The 24,460-nt window shown below is 47.6% G+C and overlaps 1 protein-coding gene across 1 annotated transcript in view; it reads left to right on the top strand.

The window, feature by feature from the left end:
• LOXL2 (lysyl oxidase like 2) overlaps nucleotides 1-24,460 on the top strand; it is a 53,500-nt gene that overhangs the window by 5,676 nt on the left and 23,364 nt on the right. Inside the window, exons 3-5 of the mRNA XM_044437604.1 lie at nucleotides 13,258-13,469; nucleotides 17,547-17,766; nucleotides 21,872-22,055. Of these exons, the coding sequence (XP_044293539.1) occupies nucleotides 13,258-13,469; nucleotides 17,547-17,766; nucleotides 21,872-22,055 (616 nt within the window). The remainder of the gene's footprint in view (nucleotides 1-13,257; nucleotides 13,470-17,546; nucleotides 17,767-21,871; nucleotides 22,056-24,460) is intronic.

The following is a 24,460-nucleotide window of genomic DNA, read 5'->3' as shown; positions in this document are numbered from 1 at the left end:
TTCCTGAAATTCACCTTCGAGTTGCACATCTGTAGTAACATGAGGATGTGTGGGTCTCCCAGTCACCCCCCTTCCGCCTCGGGTAAGGCCTGTACTATGTTTCTGTTTAAATTGCAGTTTTTATGTCAAAATGTGGATCTCTGTGCCTAAGTTCGCATATGCAGCTTTTACCTAAACCGTAGCATATGGGCATTTTAGCTAGTCTTCCAAGGCAGGTGTTCCTTAGCTATGTTGGACTACAGTCCCCAGCATCCACCAGCCAGCATGGAGGGTACCAGAGTGGGGAAGCCTGTGCCGTTCCTTTGCAGAGGGGAAGGTTGATGCTTGAGTGACCATAGGGCTCAGTAATGGGGCAGCTATGGGTCCGAAAGCACTCCGAGCAGGCAGAAATGGCTGCGGCTTTGCTCGGCAGTCCCCATGCTTCTTATTTCTATTTTTTTCAAGGATGGCCACTTCTTTCTGCTGCTCCTGTCACCTCTACATGCTGGGTAACAGAAGAGCATGAGGAGCTCCTCCTGGGCCATACAGCCTAGTATTGTCAACACTGACTGGCAGCAACTCTCCCGGGTTTTAGGCAGCCATTTTTCCTGCCCTACCTTGAAATGCCAGAAATGGGGCCTTCCACCCTCTGTGTGCAAAGCATGTGCCCCATAATTCCATTACAGCCCCTTCGGAGAGGAAGGAAAGCACCTGACGTCAGGAAGAGGGGAACTAATCAGCCATCAATCGGATGTTGTTGCATGGAAATGCTCAGCTAAACATGTAAATATTGTCATTTTCTTCAGTTTTAAGGGCTGAGCGAGATCAACAAGCTCCAGTTGGCCCTATTTGGAATTCACTGGGCGAGTTGGTGTATCGGTTTCCATTGGATGCTCGCTTTTTCATGCGGCTCATGCCATCGCCCGATGTTGCCTAGCAAGCATAGTTGAAATGTGCTCATTAGCAGTTTGCCCTGAATGGACACAGGAAAGTCAACCAGGCGATCATGCTGACACACATTCATACACACACACAGAAGAGTTCTTGAAAGAATTTCCCCTCGAACTTCCTTTGAAAAATATTTGTTGTTGTCTCTGCCCTTTTCTGCTTATTATAAGTCTTGCTACTAAATATATCAAACCACTATGTAAACAGAATTTTTGTGGTTCTGAATTCTAGCACCAGGACAGTTATGGGCAGACAAATCGTTCTGTTGTAGGTGAGATAGAAATCGCAGTCCCTCTCATTTCCAGAGGCCTGCCCTCATGTTTATACATACTTGCATTTTCAACATTCTCCCATTTTAAAATCAGCTCCCCAATTAACTGGGATCACATTTTTAGCGGATCAAAAAATTCCAGATGTATTACTCTGATTGTACTGAAGGTACATTCCTAAACATCTTCAGAAAGAAAAGAATTTGTGTCACTCTGCATTCTCTATCCAACTTGGCTAGACGAGGGAAATGCTGCGTGTTTGCATCCTAAACATGCATAGGATTGAGCCTTAAGCTTTGCAATCTGGGCAGTGCACTGGTTTCCCCAAGTTATTCATGGGAGTGAAAACACTTAATTTCTTAATGGACTTGGTTTTGGTGCCACTTACCACTTTCAGTAAATGAAATGATGGGGTGATTATATAGTCTGGGTGCAATGCTGATGCCAGAAAGCAATAGTGTAAGCAAAAGAGGCTGAAGTCCAAATAAATAAATGATTTCAATGCAGTATCCACCAGCACACTCGCTCATTCCCAACCACCCAGGTTTTAAAAACAGGCACGCAACTCAGTGGTTGTGAGATGCAAACCAGGCAGTTGGTGGGGATGGTATTGCTCTGTGCCATCTTGCAATTAAGAATATTTTATTATTTATTTATTTCCATGTCTATGCTGCCCCATAACCCAAAAGTTCTCCTGGTTGACCTACAATAGTAGAGTATAAAAATACATGAATTCCAATAAAGCAGTTATGAATAAGATAAAAAGAAAAAACAGTAAAATAATAGAGCACCTCAAATAAAATATCTAGGGCAACTGCTGGAGTATTAAAGAGCAATGTGGATCTGTTTATATGTACTGGAAGACTGAGCTGCCTGAGGTTATGAGCAGAGGTTGAGCAACCAAGAAGCCAAACACGTGCTCACTATCTCAGGGTAAACACGGATGAGAACCAAGATGTGTTACCAACTGCTCCAAATACACCTGAGCAGTTACAGTTGAAGAAATGGCCACTTGCCCTCCGCACTGGTGCCTTACTGTCCATGCACACACTTTCATATGGATGTGCGCTAGGCATGAGATGCACTGGCTCCCCAACCCACTGAGAACCTCTGTGCACAGCCCCGTACAGGTGTGCTCAAAAGTCCTCGCTAGCTGGACGGATCGTACTTGCAGGTAATCATGGAGGCCTTCCCTCCTGAGACCTTGGGGTGAACGCTAACAAATATGCTACCGGTCTCACTATCACAACTTGAACAAGGCAGCCCCTGGGTTGCATAACTCTAGACAATTGTGTCATGCAAATGGGTCAGTTAGAACAAAATGTGGCAGGAGAGACGCGCATTTACCTGAGTGCATTTCTGCACAAGCGCAAACTAGTGCTAATGAGAATTAGCACAGGTACTATGGAATTCTGGTTTTTTAAAAACCTCCCACGTTTTGTCAGGGAGCAGAAGGCAGAATGAATGAACGCTGCCTGGCAGAAATGAGTAAAGGTAAAAGCTGGCCTGTTCGCCGGGCCCTTGGGGAAAACGCCTGCAACAAGATAGGGTAAATCTCTGTCTGAGAGGCTGAGTAATTTGTGGTTAGGGCTGGAACAATATTTATCTGTGGGGGAAGCATCTCGCTTGCATCATCCCAGCCGCTTTCCAGCTGTTTTTCCAATGAGGTCACCGAGTGGGTGCTATGTGTTTAACACTGTAATTGGGATTTCCCTAGCATCTGCTGCGGTTTACTCACGTGGCATCTGACTTGCACAAACTGAGCTCGGCGCCCAGATGCGTGTGTACGTGCACTGCAAGGGGCCAGAGGAAAGCTTACGGAATGGGCTCCCAGCCCCATCTTTGCACCTCCAGCCCAAAGGGCCGCAGAGCAAACAGTCTGCCTGGGGGTCAAACTGAAAAGTGGCATTAATTATGTGTAAACAGTTAATGTCCATGGTTTGAAAAAAATAAATAATTGCGGATTAACTGGAAGAGTGGCGCATGACTGTTTCCTCCACACTGCAGTGCCAAGCATCTTCCCCCATCCCATAGTTGCTGGCAGCCCCAAGAGGAAACCTCCTACCAGTGCCACTGAAGCATCATTTCATAGTCAGGCTGTAGCACGGTGCAGAAACCCTGTGGGAGGCCATCTCGGGCCACTTCAGCTAAAGGGATCTTAGGCCAAGAAAACCTGTGCCCAAAACTGTGGACAGCTGATATTCAGCAAGATGGACTCAGGAGATCCAGGCTCCAATCCCCATGTAGGTATTCTGTATAGCCTGAAATGCCTGATCCTGCCTAATCTTGGAAGCTAAGCAGAGTCCAGCCTGGTTAGAATCTGGATGGGAGACTTGAGTCCTGTGTTGAGCAGAGGGTTGGACCCAATGGCCTTTTAGGTGCCTTCCAACTGTATGATTCTCTGAAGCTTACTGGGCGACTTTGGGCCAGTCACAGACTTGCAGCCTAACCTACTTCACAGGGCTGTTGTTGTGAAGTCAAAATGGAAAGCAGAAGAACCTATTAACTGCTTTGGGTTCCTTGTGAGAGGAAGAAAGGCAGGGTGTAATTGCAATGCAATAATTCTTTGGCATCCTGCAAATGTATAACTTCATTCAGCTTCAGCCACCATACCTATTGACCATGCTGGCTGGGAAAGATGGGTGCTGTGTTCTGACACTTCCAGAGGGTGCCTTTTTTGGTGTTACCTCCCAGTAAGTTATCTCAGCTTCCATATTTGAAGGAATTGGGGTGTATCCTGTACTCATTGTAGTTCATGTTTCTTTTAAAAATCTTGTTATGGGATGTTTGACTTGTTTGAATGGGATGTTTGGGATGTTTGAATGGGATGTTTGGGATGTTTGAATGCAAAATCCATTCTGCATTTTGTTAAAGTTGCTACACCAACAGCCGAGTCAACTGACCGAGGGATCCTCTGATTGCTGATTGCAAGTGCAATTCCGTTTTCCTCCCTTTCACCATAACGGGAGTGAACTGAACTCTCCTGGAGTTCGCAAGAACGTGAGGTATGCAAGGCATGAAAACAGAAGGGAAGAGGGAAGGGGATCCTGTGCCGAGATTACCATGTATATGCAGCCCACTGAGAAAGATATCTGAGCAGCGCTCTCTTACGTAGGACCTTGTGTCACATCTGAGATGGCATTAGGCTGAGATTCTTAAGTACATACTTAATATGCTTCGTGTGACATTCCTTGGATTCTGCGGTCTCTTGAAGGATCACCAGATGGCTGGGGCTGTCCAGGCCCATGGGAAAATTTAGACAGAAGGCTGGGAGCATCCATCCTGCCCCCTCCCCAAGAAAACTGGGAGAGGTTAGTGAAGGGTCAGGATGTGAAGATAGTAAGGAGAGGAGCCATAACTGAGTGGCAGAATCCAGAAGATCCCCAGTTCAATTTTTGGCATCTTCTATAGAAAATAGATAGGTAGCCACTGGCCCTCTGCATTCCTTCATACCCTCACGCACACCTACACCCACAAATGTGTGCAAGCACACTCAATTACCTTTGCTTTCCATACGTACCACACACCTGTGCACACCACCAGCACTAACTGCAGAAGCTCCCACCAAAAGGGGAGGTGTGGATGGTGTCTCCATGACTCCATCATGGCTGCAGTGGCCGCGGGCTGCTCATCGTGCCTGCCTGCACCGAGCCGTAAGAACAGCCTGGCCCCATCTCATCCAGGGTTCTGCTGACACAGGAGCTCTCCAGCTGCCCACCGGGCAACAGCCGCTCCCAGCCATGTTCTGCACATGCCAAGCCATAGTTTACCAGACTGTGAGCCGCCGGGAATGCAGGACCATGCCTCCCCATCGCCCCTCTAGCATGGCTGGAATGGTGGGCACTGGGGGTTTCTAACTGGAGGCTCTTGGTCCTGAGGTGTCATTTCAGTGCCAGCACCTAGCAAGAAGCAACTGAGATCTCTTCTGTTGGGCGGAGCTGCAGTTGGTTGTGAAATATGGGGGGGGGGTCCTTCCTCTTAGACCAGACTAAGGTGGAGTTGGGATGGTCTGGCTGAGAGGACTGTTCTAGGCCACTCCACCCCAATGGTAGGCATGTCATGAGTGGAGCCAGCTGGAGCCAGGGGTCAGACTAGATGGCCCAGGAGACTCACTTCATTACTATGTTTCTAAATACAGCAGTTCTTCAGGAAATCTTTGGGCTGTTCAACCAGTAATATAACATTGTGATTTTTAACCAGGTGCTTCCTTTGCTTAGGAAAAGTTTATTGCTTACAAAGAGTTGTTTAGAATTGGAAAGGGTAATAGATTAGTCGAAGAAGAAACATTTGTTTACATTTGCTTTAAATCATCTTTTGGAGGCAATTACCACAGGGCCAAAAAAAGAGAAAACGCACAGAACTTTGGCAAAGCCAGCTACACTTACCAGGTAAAAGCTTGTCAGGAGTTTGGCTAACAGCAGCTACAGCCGAGGGGCAGACGGCCAAGCTGAGTTCATGGAAGACTCCTGTGACTTGACTCACTTGAAGGAGTGATCCGGCCCAGGGTTGATGGTCGCCGTTTCCAAAGTGATCGTTCATATCAGGCAAAGCAGGAAAGGGAGGGTGGGAAAGAAGACGCATGAACTGGAAGGCCCCCGGGGACAGGAGAGTCCTGGATTGTGGCGGTCGGATGGAAGGGCTATGGGAACAAAGCCTTCAGGAATTTAAAAAAAAAAAGGGTAGAGGAGGTCCATGGCTTCTTTGGCTGAACAGTGGAGGTCTACAGACTCAAAGACATGGGCCTCTGGCTCCATGGGGCTGGTATCTGGCAGCGATGGTGAAAGCTGTCATCCAAACAGCCAGCCCAGAGCTAGTAGCACAGTGGGGAACATCAGGAGGTGCTTCATATTGAGTCAGACTATTGGTCTATGTGGACCAACAGGTCAATACCCAATATCAGCAACTCTCCAGGGTTTTGCACAAGGGATTTTTCAGCCTGCCTACCTAGAGATGCCGGTGATGGAACCTGGGTCCCTTGCATCCAAAGACTGTGCTCTTCAGCTCACAGCAATGGGCTATCTGCCCGGGTTTGCGGGAAGCCTGGGGGACTTGGCTCTGTGACAGCAACAGATCTGTGCAGCAACCACGTTTTCCTCCCATAATCCCCCTCAAACTGAGTTGACTTCCAGAATGCAGAGGTGAAAAAACAGGGCTGGCATCACAAAAACCTGGCAGCCAGTTTCCAGGGCATTGTCAAACAGGAACACAAAGATGGTGGCTGCCTGGGAGTGATAACAGGCATTTTGTTTTTGAAAAGTGTCCATGTCAGGTTCTCTTGGCGGTTGGCCCTCCAGCAACTGCCCAAAGGATGTTGGGGGCAGATATTGGCCCTTAGGCCCATCTTATGACAGACCTTGAGGTAACTGATATCTGAAAGGTACAAAAGCAAGCCACCCATTTATGTTTTCTGGCCAGGTCCATATCTTGAAAACCGGCCTGAGATGCAGAAATTCAGCATCACTTTGCCTGTTAGGTTTCTGCCTATTTTGCAGCTGTTTAAGACATGAGAGCCTTGCTGGAAATTGGGAAGCAACCTTACCCAATAACTCACTCTTTGATGAGAAACTTGCACAGACACTGTTCCAGTTTTCAAACCAACCTAGTATTTTATTGTCTTGCACTGCATATAAGAAATGTTTTCTCCATCAGCCCATCTCTTTTCAGATATTTAGACATCATTATCCATGGCTCTCAAGTTAACTGCTACCTAAAGACCATTGAAACATAAGGAAATCATCCAAGCCTACCAAGGCGATTGGATAGTTTTCAAGAAATGTATTTTTTCCAACACAACATATGCAACGGTTATTGTATTGCTGGTGGACAATCCAGATAACACAGAGACATAATTGTTTCTGTTGGAAACATTCAGGCTGTGAGAACTACACCCAGAGCCAAAAAGGCACCATCCACACACAAGAGACTGGTGTTAACACATATGAGGGGAGCCCCAAGTCTTGCAGGACCCCAACCCAAAAATAAAACCTTTGCCCTGTTGCCTTGTCCACCAAGGGGTTGCTATTTCATTCCTCAAAATGTTTTCATTGAATTAATCTGCCGAATGAATTGATGAACCATTGCAACTCAGCTAATACAGTTAGACAGCTGGACATGTTTCTTCCATTTTAATACAGGATCCGAGTGTAGCTGCCTTTACCTCGTGTTACATCAGAGTTCCTTTTTCTCCATTCCCCTTCTCGGCACCCCTTCATTTTCCAGGAGAAAGTGTAATCCTACGTCTGTTAAAGCACTCACGAGATAGCTTTTACTCCATTACTCTTGCCTATGTAATACTACCCAACCAGATATATTGGGGTATAAAATTAGTGCGTACATGATCAAAGAAAAATCAGGGAGTAGGAAGAGTACCAAGACTTCCGTCAGCTTGTCTGGAAGATTTAACAATGCTATTTTGTGCTGACCTGGTAAATCCATTAGGAGGCTGAAGCATCCTCTGTGGACAGAAGTTAGACAGAATGGTTAAGAAATTGGTCATATGTGTCCTTAGCCAGCACAGGATGAAAATCAGAACAAAAGAGGAAAGAGTTTTCGTCTTTTTGTTTTAACACAGCATTCTGTTTCCATGGAAATCTTTTAGGAATAAGAACTGGGGTGCAACAGGAGCAAAGAAGAATCCTGATGGGTGTATTCTTGGCTCACCCCTCAGCACACTTTGGAAAATCTGTGCCAAGTAAAAGATAACTGTAGCCCTAATTGTTAAAATATGAGTCTGCCTGTTTTTCTATAAAATGGAGAACTCGGGGCCACCTTCCCATTAGTTTTTCCTGAGATTGCCACCCTCTGTTTACTCATTGTTTACAGAGCATTCAGAGGACGCTGTTTTCAAACTGTGGCGTTGTGTTCTTCTCTTGTGTGCCCCCACCACAAGGCCTGATTCGGTTATATCACCCAATATTGCTTTGCACTCTTGCTTCAGACGTGCCCCAAACGGTGGGGTTTGTGGGGGGGGAGTGACAGACTCAGTCCTCCTAGGAAGGGTCCAGATTCATGTTTTAGCTTCAGGGGGTGCAAAGCGTTGCGTGCTGAGCTGCAGTCAACGTGCATTGATGGGGATTGTCCTGTGCAGCTTTGGTTTGGAGTTCGAAGGCTCAGGAATTCATTTCTGCATCCCACAGAGACCCAAATTCTCTTGTTCTTCAAAGATCACCAAAGCTGAATATGTACCACAAAGAAAGAAGGAGGGAAAAGGAGTGTTTTAAATTAGAAAAATTTAATTATATCCTAATGCCAAAGTTTATTCCAGGATCCTTGGATCAAACATTTGAATTCAGCGAACTTAGTTTCAGAAGAGCTGATTGCTTGTTGTTTACATGCCCCATTTTGGGAAGGTAACATTTAGAGCTAAGCCAACATATGGTACAAAAACTCAGGCCATCCACTTGCAACCCATTTGAGTGGTGATAAGCTCATTGCGGGCAAATGTTTCTTTTTTCTTCTTTTCCATTCACTGCCTGCACGTGCTAGCAGAGTTATTATGGAAAGGATGGACAGTGGAAACTTTAAATAACCACACTGCTGCACGATCACTGGAAAAGCCTCATGAAAAACTAAGGGTTGGGCAAAAGTGCCATCAGATGCTGGGAAAAGAGAGAGAGGATGCACTGCACATTGTGTATTCCTCACATGGCGCTTTATATACACACTGTCCTAAAATCTGTATGTTGCAGAGCTGCTTCTCTGCCACCGCTAGCAATGGGGAAAGGGCCATCTTGCCAGGGGTTGAGAGAGGGGAAATTCACTCTCATCCCTTGGTGATGTCCACTAGCAGTGGAGAATCCAGGAAGCAAGGATGCTGAGGGAGGGTCTTATTGGACACTGAGGGATGCTTCTGCTTTTCCTTCCCTTAACTGAATCATAGGATAATAGAGTCAGAAGGGGCCAGGAAGGCCATCGAGTCCAGCCCTCTGCTGGTGCAGAACACCATTCCATCATCCCCATCAGATAACTGTCCCATTGCATCTTGACTGCATCTAGTGTGGAAGACCCCACAGCCTCTCTTGGCAGCTGGTTCCACCATCATACTGCTCTCACAGTCGAGACATTCTTCCTTGTGTCTAGCCTGCACCTGATGTACCGTAGTTTAAATCCATTGTTCCATGTCCTACAATCTGGGATGAGTGAAAAGAGCTCTCCTCCTCCTTCTTTGGGACTGGTTTTAAGGAACTTGTAGAGTGCCGTCATGTCACCAGGCCCAATCCTTTCAGCCTCGCATCCTAAGATGTCACTTCATCTTTGATGCCCTCCTCTGCACCCTCTCCAGATTATCAGCATCCTTTTTAAACCTGGGTGCCCAAAACTGAACGCTGTATTTCAGGTGAGGTCTAACTAAGGCAGAGTAGAAGGGAATTAGTTCTTCTCCGTTTCTGGAAGTGATACCTGCTGCTCCTAACAGCATTTCTAATTAATATTATTATTATTATTATTATTATTATTATTATTATTATTATTTCTGCTCCCTGTGTTGTGAGACAAATGGATGGGGTCAGACTGGGTCAGCAGGCTGCGATGGGGGTGATCAATGGTTGTGCACCCCTATTTTAGAGACACCTGATGGCCGAGTTGCCCAGTTCTGCTGGCTTGCCTTGGGCAAAGGGCCAGAGCAACCGTATTATCTATCTATCGCTTTTGTATACCATTCACAGCTGTCAAAGCTCTCAGAAAGGTTTACAACAAAACAAATAACAATATAACAGTATAACAGTTTAAAATGCATACAGTGATGCAGCAAATAAACCAAACCATATATAACAATAACATAGAATCAATAAAAATAAAAGCCATCCACAGAGGCCCTTCGCACCTTTGCCTGCCGTATCTTATACCCGCTCCCAGACCATGGTGCCCACAAGAAATATAATAACGTTCCTTTGTAATAGGCTTCCATGCAGTGTAGCTTGCAGGAGGGTGTGTTTTTCCATCTGCTCAACTCCCTGCAGCAAGGATCGTGTGGTCCTTAATAATGCATCCACTGTCAAGCATCGTGTGTCCCAGGGCAGGTTTCGCAAAGCATTATCATGGCCATTTGGCTATTTGGCTGCTCCTTGAGTTAGCCACAAGCGTCATTAAATGATAACGATAAATGATAATACCTTCCAATAGTTGAGATCTGCCAGTGTTAGTGCTGGCTCGAGATCTGCCAAGTGGCAGCATGAGGAATGATCCATCTGGCTTTCTGACAGATCTGCCCCAGAAGGCTGCTACGTATTGATCCCAGAAGGTCCTCAGATAGGGACTGCATGAGATGGAGAAGAAAGCTCTCCCGTATGGAAAGATAGTTTTAGGGGCGGGGGCTAGGGATGAGGGTTAGTGAGGGTAGCTGACAGTTGGGGGAGTAAGGCTAGGGGCCTAGGGTTAAGAGAATGAGGGTTAGGATTAGGGGTTTGGTAGATCCAGGACCACACACCCCCTACGCAATGCGGGCAGTAAGTTTAGGACTTAGAAACACCTTCTCCCAGTCTCCATGAGACAGCTCCCTGGGCATCTATTCTACTCTCCTCTGGGTGTCCTTCATCCTGTTGTGCTTTCTAAGGATATATAAGGTTAAGGATATATGCCTTTAAAAAACCCCTCTGGCTTCTGGTTCTGTTGTATTTATTGTGCTGTTGTATGTTTTTTATGCTTCCTTTATGGTTCAATCCTTTTAATGGGAGCCACCTCGGACACAGACTGGAAAGGAGGCATAGAAATGGAAGCGGTGTCATAAATATTTTGTGCAGATTAGCCCGAGAGCATTATTAACACAACAATGGGCAAGCTCTTTAGTGATGGAAGTGACAACATCACCTCAGATGCATATAGCATGACATGATAGAGTATTTTGCAAATTCTCACAAACATTTTCAGTGCTGAACTGGAGTCGGTGTACACAGAAATGCTCATTTTGCATCATTGGAACAGATTACTTATAAATACAGAAGAATCTGGAAGCCACAAGGAAACTGTGGAAGTCGTAAATGCGATAATTTCTCTGGCAGTGTTTCGTGTTGCAAGGTTGTTCAGTAGTGCCATTTCGTTCATCTTGTCCACATATTTCTGGGAAGTTGGTTGTTTATATTCCTTCTAAGAGATGGAAGCTAAAGAAGCGAACCTATTCATGACCACCTACTCAGACGATGGCCAACCGGGGATCTAAGCTCAAACTCTCAGGTTATATTCTAGAAAGGCTGTCAGTGTATAGGAAAGGGAACAAAATCAGCTTGTCCTTTCATGCATTCAGTTGTTTCCAACCCCAAAATCTGTGCTGAGTATGGACAAGTTGATATTTTTTTGAAGCTGTGGAAAGCTGCAATTCCTCACTCTCTAATATGAAGAATCAATGGATTATTCAAAGGTTCCTTGGCTCCCTACGTGACTCGCGGCATTTGCATTTCCTTCATGGGACAGTAGCCAGGACATAAAGGAGGAGTAGGAATGGTAGAGGCTGTGCTTACAGGTTCTGACCAGCACTTCTCTGGTTAGAACTTGTTTAGGTGCCAGCGCTGGGTCCAAGGGATAGATGCTTCCAGATGAGTCATCTCCGCACCTTCACCTTTTCTCAGGCACAAAATTTTACAGGAATGGTGTGTGTGTGTGTGTGTGTGTGTGTGTGTGTGTCAGTCAGAAGACAACTGACTTCTAACACTAGACTCAAAACCAAAATAAAACCAGTCCCCATCCCTTAGTATGCTACCTTCCCCCCCCCCCACCCGTTTCCGCATTGCTACATTCATGAGCTGGAAAGGACTAATTCCATTGCAGTGATGTAATGATAAAGGAAACCAACCGCTTTTGAAAAATTAGCATGAACTTCCAGAAGCATTTCATTCTTTGTTTTCCTTTCAGCTTGAGTCTCTCTGGGCCAAAGTTGCGGTGAGGTTTGCCCTGCGGTTGTCCTCACATAGGCACAACATGTAAAAATGCCTTCCGTCACTCCAGCCTTACCTCTTCTGTCCAAAGGAAATCCAGGTTCTCTCCACGAGTGGGACTGAATTCACAGAAAGCTTAGAGAAACCATTCTATGGGCCAATCAATCTTCAGCCTCTGGCAGGACCCAGTCACTCCCGGAAAGAGAAACAAGCAGGGCCATTTTAGCCAGCGGCTTTGGTTTTCTTTGCGTCATCTCCTTCTGGTGTGGATGGATCAGGGTCATTCTGTTTAACAGTCAGGGCCGTCTGAACAGCATTATGGGCCCCGGGCAAAGCCGTGTGCTGGGGCCCCTGCGACAACTACAACTACTGTTAATTTTGGAAGTTTTCCCATTTTCCAAGGGTTAACATACACAGATTAGTGTGGGGCCCATGGACAAGTGCCCATCAGGCCCCTGCGTTCAGACGGCCCTGTTAATAGTCTTAAGAGGTTGATTAGAGCTTGAGACGGGACCACGGTTTATGGGCTGGAGTGGCTCTAGACCTGAAGCTAGGGGAGCATCAACTGAATCGCCAGTGCTCAGGGAACTGGGGAGGAAGCAGGAATTGCATCTCTCTGTGTTCAAAGCTGGGATAAGCAACAGTTCCTCCCATGAGTGTTTTTGTGGGACATGCTACTTGCTGCAGAAGCGTGTACACACAAGCACACGTGTGCACGCAAGACCATGATTTTCCAGTGAAACCAGACACATGGGCTTTGTATGCCTTGTCAGAAAGCAGAATCATGCTCCTGGAAGGCCTTGTTTTAAGGAGAAATCAGTGCCTTTTCCCACTGCTTTGTCTCCAGATTTTGGCACTGGGACTGCAGCAGAAAGCTTGCAGGATTCAGCTAATGTTCTGGCCATCCTCTTTGTAAAGTTCCTCAGAGCTTTGGGACCAGCTTGTGGAGCAGATGGGGTCAGAGTAGTGGCTGAAAAGGGGGGCTCAGATTAATTCCACACCATAGAAACCAATTTAGATCCCAGTTGAAAAGTTGAATTATTGTTTTTGCACAGACAAATTTTCTTTTGTAAAAATCTATATAACAAATATTTGATCTGTTACCAATTTTATTGTAGATTGATACATTTGTTGTGGCCAACAGCTAAGCAGCAAAGTGATAGCTAAATGATAAAATATACATCCTCCTTTTCTAGCAAATGAACGTTCATGTGGAAGATGTCCGGATACGGCCCATCCTTTCTGCCTCCCGCAAGCGGATTCCCATCACGGAGGGCTACGTGGAGTTGAAAGAAAGAGGCAGCTGGAAGCAAATCTGTGACAAAAACTGGAACATCAGGAATACTCGTGTGATCTGTGGCATGTTTGGGTTTCCAGCTGACAAGAAATACAATGTCAAAGTCTACAGGTAAGCAAAGGCTTTCAGAAGGATTTATTGTGTTCTTAAAACTCAAAGGTGGGTAAGGTTTTCTAAAGCACACATACACGGCTCTCTTTAGAATTGCTGGTTTCCAAACTGGAGTTGGAAAAATCCAGGCAAATAGATTCTGTGTTTTTGTTTCTTCCTTTAATTTCCTCCACCACTTTTAACCAGTAAGGCCCTCCGGCAACTGTAGAACAGCTTAAGTTGAGAAATAGTTTGCATTATTTTTCCCATCCAAAGACAGGGAGCAACTATGCCAGGAGACAGTCTGAAGGCATGTTGTTTGTGGAGTTTGTCCTTGTTCAATTGGCTCACATGATCCCAATTCTCAAAGCTCTTGTTTTCAGGATTCTGCCTGTGAGCTTTCATGGACTTCATTAGGGAGAAATTACCAAACGAACAAAAACAGGTTCATGGACTGAAATCATGTGAAGCCATATTGTAGTGCTCTTTGTTGACATCCAGAATGGCTATATAATATTGCAGCAAATAACAGCTTCCAGGTGTCCTGATGTTTTGTTCTGCACTAGAGGAAAAAAGATCATCTGTTTACACCAATGCTCTTTCCCACTCTGGGTCTCTGAAATATACCACTTACATCTCAGTCTGCCATACACTGCACATACACACCCAGAAACACACACAAGATTACTCAGAAGAAGGGCTGAGAGACTGCTCTGCATGAATGTCTTCTTTTCAACATGGCACTGATTCAGTTGACTTGGTGCTCTGCCAACATAAAGCTCAGCTTCTGCTCTTTAGCTAAAGCGATACCTTATGTCTTAACTCATGCCTGTAGCCAGTGTTGTACAGATGCTCAGCCTCGCCAGTGATGAAGGCTGGCATCCTGCAGTAGTCAATTGGATGCCTATCTGAAGTCCTCCCAGATAGGATGAGCTAGTTCCCACCTTTCCCACCCAGCACAGTCAATGGTCATGCTGGCCAGACACGGGGAGAGCTGCAGCCCAACACATTTTGGGAGCATCAGATTCTGGAAGGCAGTCAGTCCTTCCCTGCTCCACCTCAACAGCCATATCGACCAGTTTAAAGAAGGGAGAGATTCCTTGTGCATTGTCTGCATGCAAGACATCTGTTTCCATCCTTCTCTTATACTTCCTGATAGTTAGGACCCCTAGGATATGAAATGGGCTTCCAAGGAAGGTGGTTGAGGCCCCATCAGTGAGGGTGTTCAAGGAAAGATTGGACAACCACGTGAGTGGAGACAGCTGGAGCTGGGGGTCGGACTAGAGAGCCCAGGAGATCCCTTCTGACTGGCTTGGTTTCCGTGGTTCTCTTCATCTCTAAAGACTTTCCGGTAACATTAAAACAACTCATTAAAAAATGTCGGAATATCAGGATGTAAAGAAAATGGTTAAAACCACTTAAGATCTGGGGCAAAAGGTGAACAAACACAGAAAGGCAGCAAAAAGCAAACAGAGATCAGTCTGTGCAAAGAATGGATTCGAAGGAGAGGGCAACAGCCAGAATTGGCAAAAGGGCTGGAGGCCCGGCCAAGGATGCTGCTCCCACAGGGCCTGGCTGTTCCTCCTCTTCATGCTTGCCACCTGACCCAGGCAGAGGCAGTGGTGAGGAGGAGGAGCAGGGGACACCGCAGCCTCCCTGCTGCCTGGCTTTCCACTTGCCAAGCAAACAAGGGCAGCCATGAGGAGAAAGCAGATGAGGAGCGAGAGCAGCTGGTGGCCACACGGATGGCAGGGAAAGACTTCCTGAAGGAAGGGTTTCCTGGAAAGTGTCTTGCTCTAGGGCCACAGTGACACTACCCACTGAGAAAGGCTTGTCCATGTGTCACTGTCTGCCATACCGCCAATGACTTGAGGACTCCAAAAAGGGTCTCCAAAGAGGCCAGTTTGGCTGGAAACAAGCAGAACCTGAAGTTCCAGCCTGATGACTCCATGTTCCTCAGAACATATGGGGAAGCCATTTGGTCCCCTGTTCCCAATTTTGCGTTCTGACTTCCCAAGGAAGAGTGCTGGGTGCAAGCTGACCGTCTGGCTCATGCAGGGCAACAGGAGCAGGCCTGGCCCATTCCTCATGTCAGATTTACTGTGTGCTCTGGAACATGGCCAGTATCTTCTGCAGAATGCAGCTATCCTGGCGCTTGTCTTGGCAAATGTGGAAAAGGCCTGAGCAAAAGCTCCCTGGTTTCTCCATGTGTTCCTTAATGCACTCACTGCCTTAAAGGGAAAGCAACGCTTCTGGTCACTTGGATCCTGCCTTTTCGACACGTGAGCCCACAGCTTGTTAGCATGCTTCTCATTTCTCAGTGTCTTTCCACATAGTGTCGTAATAAACAGCCTTGTCCCAAGGGTGAGGTCTTCCAATTCACATGTGGTTCCGCAGCTGGAAACCCAGTTCCCAGAGTGGGTCTCTGTTCCAACGAGCTGACTCAGTCCTTCTGTGGGAAGGAGATTAAAAGGAGCCCTCCCCTGAGATCCCCCCCCCCCCCACAGCTCTTTTGCCCAGGGAACCCAGCAATTGCATTTGCAAACCCAGCCACAACTGGGCAGTCCACGTGAGGCAGCACCCTTTGTGCTGGTGGGAGGCGTAATGCTTCACAGATGGCTTTTTTGCTGAAGGAAACAGCCTCGTTCATCGCCCCTTTTGCTGCCAGACTCTCGCCTTGGAATGTCATTTAGTTTCTGCTCTAACAGTGCAGTTTATATTAAAGGAAAGGCAAACTTCGCGACCTGGGGGAGCTTCCTTGCTGATTGCATTTTCCTTGGCACGCTTTGTCAAGCCTTCTGCTAATTTGTTCCGGTGTCGCATGCAGCTGGGAGCGCTGCGAGGGGAGCATGAAGGCAATGGTCCATGAGTTGGACTACAGTGCCCATCACCTCTAGCCTAACTGGAGGCCCACTGAGGCCGGCGTCCTGCTTCACACACTAGTCTACCAGATGTTTGAGGGAGCGGGCAAGTAGGGCATGAAGACGAGAGCCCCTCCAGATGTGCTGACTGCAGCAGCAGCTGGGCCATTTCTCATGCTGGCTGGGGATGATTTTAGTCGTGGTTCAGCACATCTGGAAACACCAGGTTGCTCTTACGTGCTCTCAAGACACCTCTGACCCATTAGATGACTGCCCCCCCCCCCATGAAGGTCCTTGACGGACGTGTTTGGCACCAAAGCCTTGAAAGGATGTGTTCCAAGATGGCAGGTCATGTTGCTATACTCAAAAGGGATCCTATACTGACGCATAGGTATGTGAAGGGGTGTCACACAGAAGAGGGTCATGACCTGATCTTCCCCAAAGTGGAGGTCCGGATGTGATCCAGTGGGGCAAAGCTCAAGGAACTGGTTTCAGGTCGGATGCCAGGAAGTACTTCCTGATGGTTAGGACCCCTAGGATCTGGACTGGGCTTCCACAGGAGGTGGTGGAGGCCCCATCAGTGAGGGTGTTCAAGGAAAGATTGGACAAGCACTTGTTGGGTATTATATGAGCAGGGCCGGCTGGAGGTGGGGTCAGACTAGATGGCCCGGGGGACCACTCGCTGTGTTTCTATGTTTTTGTCATCAGGAGAAAAAAGGGGGCTTCCCATTCCCCATAACAGGCTGCAGCCACGTACGCAGAGGAGTGTTTGTGCTGTGTCCTGGCTGGCGTGTCAGTCCAAGGGCTGGGGAGACGCACATTCAAATCCTCGCTTAGCCATGACAGCCGCTGGGGATTTGGAGCCTGGCACCCTCTCTCACCTAAGCCTGCTCTGCAGGGCTGCTGGGAAGATAGGATGGGGGTGGTGTGGGGAAGAGCATTCAGTCCGTGCTGCGGAAGAATGGGATATAAGTGTAATAAATAAATAAATGCATGTTAGCAACGGGGGCACATCAAGGAGTAGAAATATGAGTTAATATTCACTTGTGCCAACATGTGTGTCTTACCTTTCTGATTAAATCCCCACGTATCTGAACAGCTGTCCTTTCTGGGCATGCAGCTCATTTACGAGGGAACTGCACCAGCTCTCCCTCCGCTACCAGGCAAGGTTTAAGGCTTACCAAAAGAACTCCTTAGAACCCCCCTGACAGTCTCAATTTCCTTCTTTTTCTTCAAGGATGGTGGCAAACAGAAGGAAGCACAGGTATTGGGCCTACTCCATGGACTGCACGGGCACAGAGGCACACATCGCCAGCTGCAAACTGGGCGGTCGCATCAGCAAAGCTCGGGGAAACATCACATGTGAGAACGGGATGCCAGTCGTGGTGAGCTGCACCCCCGGACGTGCCTTCGCCCCCAGCAGCCACAGCGGCTTCCAAAAGGCTTTCCGGGCGGAGGTAAGAGAAAGGACCCCATTTGTTCTTTGTGGAGGGAGTGGGATTTCTGAGAAGCTGATAACAAGTTGTGGATCTTTACACACTCTGCTGGCTCTCAAAGAATGGTCAGCACATGGGCAGGGTCTCACATTCCCACATTCGGTGTCTGACCTCATTCTCTTAAGCCATCCTCATGGCATTAAGTTGGAGGCAGTGGCTCCAAGATCTGCAGGGCTCTCATTCGTTCATTACATCTCTATCCCACCTTTCCTCCAAGGACATCAGAGTGCCTTCCCCACCCCGCCTGTCTTCTCCTCTTCCTGTCCTGCTTCTTGTGGGTTGCACAGTTGTGCATGCAGAGGGGGCATCCACGCATAGGCTCATCTTTCCCCTTACCGCCAACAAAGTCACAATTTGTAAACCTGCAAAACTGCTCTGAGAACTGGGGGCCAAGTGGTGCTGGTGTCCTTACAGGCACTAAACAGTAAGAGACCGACCAGAGTAGGGCTTCCCCAGAAGCAGAGCAAACCACGCTGCATGCAAAACCAACCCGCTGGCCCTCATTTTCCAGAGTTGGTTTGCCCAGCACATAAACCGATGAGCATGTTTGGAGGTCGGCAGAAGATGTTTTTCAGCCCCCCTTCCCCCCCCCCCCACTCTTAAAATCTGCCTTCAACTTCAGTAGCATAGCCCAGATTGTTTTCTGGAACAACATTAGCATTCTTAATCCTCCAGTGCCTCATTTATATAGCTCTCCTCCTGTTTTGACTCAGAACGTCTTTTGGCTAAGGACAGTGTGGCTCCTTTATTGCTGGAAATGGTGAGGCTCTTGGCAAAAGATTTGCCACATTCCTGTTCTAAATTGTTAGTTCAAACCAGTTGACTGCTTATCTGGCTGGACTCGCTGCTCAGTATTTCTTTCAGACTGTTGATTATTCTTATTATGTAAATGTTAAATGGGGACACTTGTGCATCAGAATCCCTGTGCTTTACATAACAGTGGCTTGTAACTGATAAACTGTTCATGAGAACATCCAGTACAAGCAAGGGCTTTTGTTGTTTTTAATTTAGAGGAGAACTTGATGCTGGTAAAAACAGCCAAACTAGCACCATTCCTGGGGAATTCAGGCCTGCATTCTTGCTTAAAATGCTGCAAGCCTGACTGCTTATGTTAGCACAGAGATGCAAATCCTCACACAGGGAATGCAAGTATCGTGTAAGTTACAGCCAGATGGACGTAGCTGGGTCCATGAACTTGCTGCAGGACCACACAGCCCCTTCGGAGAGCAGTGCGAACTTCCCAGCTGCACTGAAATCAGAAGCGATCAGCCAGCGCCATTTCAGGGAGGAGATGGCTGTGCAGGGCACTGGTTGGCTGGCCTTGGTTGCAGCACTATCTCTGTCCTGCCTCCACAACTGGCTGTGCAGAGTGCTGATTGGTTGCCCCTTTGGCCAATTATAAAGAGGCTTCCCTCACCTTGCCCTGACCCATCCTCTCACCTTTGAAGAGAACACTGTTTTCAGTTGCAATCTGTAAACTAAAATGCGCTGAATGGTGTTTAAGGTGCTTTAGGGCCGGGGGAAGAGGTGCCTCTAGGCGGGATTGATTGACTGATTGGTTCTACTGATGCTGCAGAATCAGAAGACAGCTCTACTGTCGGAGTGCCTGCTCCGACAATCGGCGCGAGAGAGTTCAGAGAGAGAAATAAAACACTGCAGACGAGAGATAAAATTTCAAAGCATGCTCGGTTGAGTACTCCGGAGAACAAAGAAGTTCTTCTTTAGGAATTCTTCCTAAAATGTCCTCTTAAAGATGTCCTCCTAAAGATGTCCTCCTTCCTCACCACCGGCAGCCCCTTTTTATTAATTCACAGATTGTTACATTTGTATTTGCCTACACCAATCGCCATTGAGTTAATCAGCCAACTCCCTAATCATTGTGCGCAAGCGTAGGATTCAAAATGCTTACTGATTGCTTATGCGCAGGCGCAGGAAACAGGAAGCGTACTTATTGCTATATATGGTCACAAGCCTTATATGGTTACACAGGTGAAGTACAATGCTATTGGCTGGGTAAGTTGCAATACTATTGGCTGGTAAATTACAATACTATTGGCTGAGCGTAACGTGCCTAGCTACAGCATGAATGTGGCGAGGCAGGGATGAATTCCCACACTCTACCCACGCAGCAGCTTTGAGGGCAAAAGTGGGCAACCCAGTCTCAGTTTGGTCCACCATCCACTGATGGACCATGAAGAACATTAAGCAAGCAAACATTCCAGTTAGGGGAATTTCTGCATAGTCAGAAGCAAGGTTGGCTCCAGAATGCACCACACAATGATCCTGAAATTAGCAGGATCAATCTTCCTGCCCTCCTCCTCCTCCTCTTCGGAACTAAATCACAAACCAAGCCAGATGGGGTGGAGTTGCTGGGACAGCCAGTTACTGTGCAAATCATCAAGGGAGTGCATTTATTCCAGTACCAGGAATTGTTGGATGTGTGATATTTTAATGGACATGTGTTTTTCTCCCTCTAACCTTATGGGAAAGTATGTGCATCATGTCCTTGGATGATGGATCATCTGTCAGTCTGTTCAAAATATTTCCTACGGCTCATGTGAATAGTTGATCTTCTTGCTGGGATTTGGGGCCCTCTCAAAGTCTTAATAAGTGATAGTCTGCAGTGGACATGGGCAGGTCTCTTTTTAATTCCTATTTATGCAAAGTATATGAGACATTTATACATGATACAAAATTATATACTAAATAAATCTGGACCTTGTGCCAAGTAAATCTAAACTGTGCAATCCTGCCCCCACCCCCAAATGTAGAAAGTTTGCCTATTGGGGCTTCTGCTGCATAGAACTTTATTCTCCAGACATTTTAATAATTTTAGTCTGTATAATTTTAAAGGTGTTCCGTTTTTATATAGCCCTACTGTTTAAATTTATCCTATTTTAATCTCTCATCTCTAACTCTCCACTGTATCGTATTGTTTATTGCTACGTGCTCCTTCGTATCTTCATTTTGCTGTTTATTATTCGCTTACTACATAGTGTTTTTATTTCAGTTCCCCTTGTTATGTATTGTTGTAAAGCACTTAGAGGGTCCAGTAGGACTAGTGATGAGAAATATAGATTTGGTAGATACAGTGGTACCTTGGCTCACCAACGCCTCAGTTCACAACCAAATCAGGTCGCAGACAGAAATTTCAGAAAAATTGTGCCTCAGTTCACGCACTCTGCATTGGGTGGCGACCGCCATCGCGGCCATGTTGCCACACGAATACGATCGCAATCGTGGCCGCGATCGCGCCCGTCTCTCCCCGCTCCCCAAGGCTAGTGTTCTCTACTGTGCTGTACTTTGTTACTTTGTTTCAGATTTTTGTAATTAAAAAAATATTTACAGAATGGATTAACCTTATTTACATTGACCCTTATGGGGAAATTTGATTTGGCTCGCGACCAGTTTGGGTTGCCGTCCAAACGGGTGTGGAAGGCGCAAGGTTGGGAAGGCTGCCCGATCTCATGGAGAGCCCCGCTGGATCAAGCCCCGCCTGGCCCAGCATTCGGCAGCCTCAGTGGCCAGCCAGATGTTCATGGCAGCTGTTCCAACCAGGTGCCTTCCAGATGTGTTGCAAATATAATTCCAACACATGCGATGGAAAGTCCAGTAGTCCCCTCTCCATCTTATTCCCCTGCAACTGGGACTGCGAGGCACATTTCCTTTCATGATGGAGGGGCCACTGGTCGCCCTGTCTACCCTGACTCATAAATCAGTGGCCATGGATACTGGTGTCCTCCATGAATTTAATGAATCCCCTTTTAAAGCTGCCCAAATTGGCAGCCTTCCCTCTATCTCGCAATCGCAAATTCCATATTTACCTGCTTGGTGAAGAAGTGCTTCCTTTGGGCTCTCCTGAATCACCATTCAGTCTTATGGGATGATCTGCAGGTTTCAACATGCAGAACTATTCCCCGCCCCCTGCATAATTGTATAACATCTTCTGGAACTCCTCGTAGTTCCTTGATCATTTGATTTCTACACTTTTCCCAGCTCTACAGAATCCTTTTGGAGCAGCCCAAGCAATAAGTGTTTCCCCACCTGGTGGGTCTTCCTCTTTCAGCACCCCCTGGTGAGGCTCAAGGGTGGAGCCAAGACTGGAGAAGGTCGCGTCGAAGTCCTGATGAATGGGGAGTGGGGAACGGTTTGCGACGACCAGTGGAGCCTTGCTGCAGCCAGCGTGGTCTGCCGAGAGCTGGGCTTTGGGTCCGCTAAGGAGGCGATCACAGGAGCTCGGCTTGGGCAAGGTAAGCATGCAATGCTGAATGGAATTGAATTGAACTGAATGCTTAAAATAATGGAATTGCTGTTGAAGAGGCTCAGAGGGGAGCATGAGATCAGAGCACACCTGCTGTGCAGAAGGTCCTTCGTTCCATCCCAGGCAATGCCAGCTGGGCCTGTTGGATAAAAGACTCAGGTTTCCCCTGAAGGGCAAGTTGAAATTCTTGAGAACCTAGGAAACTGCTGCCAAAAGGGACCAAGGGCAGGAGGACTGGCTGGACCAAGGAATGGAGTCCCAGCTTAGGAGCAGAGCACGGGCTTTGCATGCCCTCTCCCGTTAAAGGGACCAGACTGCCCTGCCAGTCAGTGTAGGCAACAGTGGGTTGGCTAGGCAGCCCCTGCAGCAGTTTTGTTCGTCGTGTCCAGCAGTACTGTGGCCCGTGCGCCCAGCTACTTCCAGTGACCTCGACTTCGTCAGAGAACCTTGACGGAAGATGACACCAGGTGCTTACTCACAGGGTCCCCATCTGTAAAGGCTGGAGCATCCGGCTTCAGGGACAGAAGTGGGGCTGGGTGCCAGAAAGACCTGGGACTCAGGCCCACAGGGCAAAAGAAATGCACACCTTTGCACAAGCTATTTTGCATGTGGCTGTATCTTTACAGGGCCCTGTCTGGACCCTTTAAAGGACAGGGAGGAAGAGGGTCTTTGAAGCCCCTCAGGCAGAAAGATTCATGGGGGCAGCGGGAGGGGCTGCATGTGTGGGCAAAAAGGCAGCTGATCCTGGGGGCTCGGAGGCAGCAGGGACCACCGGCGTCCCTGAGCCTTTATTTCTGAAAGTGCCCAGGGACAGAAGAGTGCTCGTGCAGGTGGCCTCGCAGACGTTCGGGGCTGCAAATGAAAAATTTAGGACTCCACCTCCAAACACCACCTGTCGGGAGGTGGGCAGCTTTTGCCCTCCCAAAACATGAAATGAAGCCATCTGTTTTCCCCCAGGGGTGTAAGTGGAAGCGTTTCACTGATAACAGGTAAAGGGAAAGGGTGCATTTGTGGTCAGCTCCTGCACCCCGCCCTTACAGCTGATTTACTTCGTTCTGTAGAATGCAACAGGGAGATCTGTTAAGACCTGAGATGACCCCTAATTATGCAACCCTAACCCTTTGTTTGCCACAACCGTGGGTTCCATGCCTTGGACATGCTCTTAACCCCCCACCCCCAGATATCTTGGGCGAGGGCTAGCAGAATTCCTGAGCTGAAGTCCCAGCCATCCCAGGGACACCAGGAAAGGAAATGCAGGGGTCTGATGGAAATGGTCTTAGAGAGAGAGCAAGAGACGAGAACTTTGCAAAACACAAATCTCCTTCTTGGTCTAGGTTTCCTAAATCTGACATTGCTGATAACTGAGATATTCTTTTGAGTTGGCAGCTCTTCCTCCCCAAACCTTAAAATTATTCCTGAGGCTTTTATTTCCACACCCCGCAGCAAGCGAGGGGAAATCCATAACCAAACCAAAAACCACACCATAAAACAAATGAAAAGGTGAAACGTATCCAGACCTGTGTGGGTTGGGCGAAGGAAAAGGAAAATGAGTTACAAGTAGGAGACGTGCTGCAACTCTCTGGAATCCTAAAAATGCCAGCTTGCCAGCCAAACGGCACGGAGATGATGTGTATTTAATTGCGGTTATGGCTACGGAAGGGCCGGTGTCACATGAACGTTTTGCCTGCAACGTGATGAGCTCGTGCGTGCGCCCTGAAGCCACATTGCCCAGCTAGAGGCTGGAAACTTCAAGCAGCTGCTTCAGAGCTTGCAGTTTTCTTTCCTGAAAATAAAGCAATGCTGGGGAAAGCATTTCCAGCTAAAAGCAACGTGCCGAAGCTGATCGTTCTCCCAGGGCCCCGTGCACTGCACGATGTGACTTCCAGAGGGACTTGGGAATGGGTGTTTCCATGCAGTGGATATGGAAAGGGTTCTTGCTAAGGTGGGTTAAGGGTCACGGTGGACAGAATGGAGGTCAGGAGCAGTCTCACCCGTTGCAGGAGAAGTGGCAGCAGGTTCTGATTCCCAGGCATTTGACGGGAGCTACAACAGAGTGATCTTCTTCCTCCTAAATTAGGCTGCCGAAGTGAAGAGGCTGGGCTTTGCTGTGGAAGGACTGTGAGCTCGGCTCAGTTTTGGTATGGGAAGCCCGTTGCTTGTGTCCAAGAGCCTAACTGGCTGCACTAACCACAGAGAAGTCTCCGCTAGCCTCACCTTCACAGTGCGTCACAGTTTTCGTCTCTAAAGCCAAAGTGATCCGTTTCAGCACCCCTGTTTCCCACAGTGGCCTGGCCCTTTCTGTCCATGGCTCTCTCCTGCAGCTGCTCCGGGACAAGTGCTATGCAGAGGTCCCCAAACCTGGGGACCCCGCAGCACCACTGTGGCTTCTTATTC

Source organism: Varanus komodoensis, unplaced genomic scaffold, assembly GCF_004798865.1.
Source record: "Varanus komodoensis strain SLA01 unplaced genomic scaffold, ASM479886v1 scaffold30, whole genome shotgun sequence".
In the NCBI taxonomy this organism is placed as follows: domain Eukaryota; kingdom Metazoa; phylum Chordata; class Lepidosauria; order Squamata; family Varanidae; genus Varanus; species Varanus komodoensis.
The sequence above is the reverse complement of the archived record's forward strand: the minus strand, read 5'-3'. Positions and strand labels throughout refer to the sequence as shown.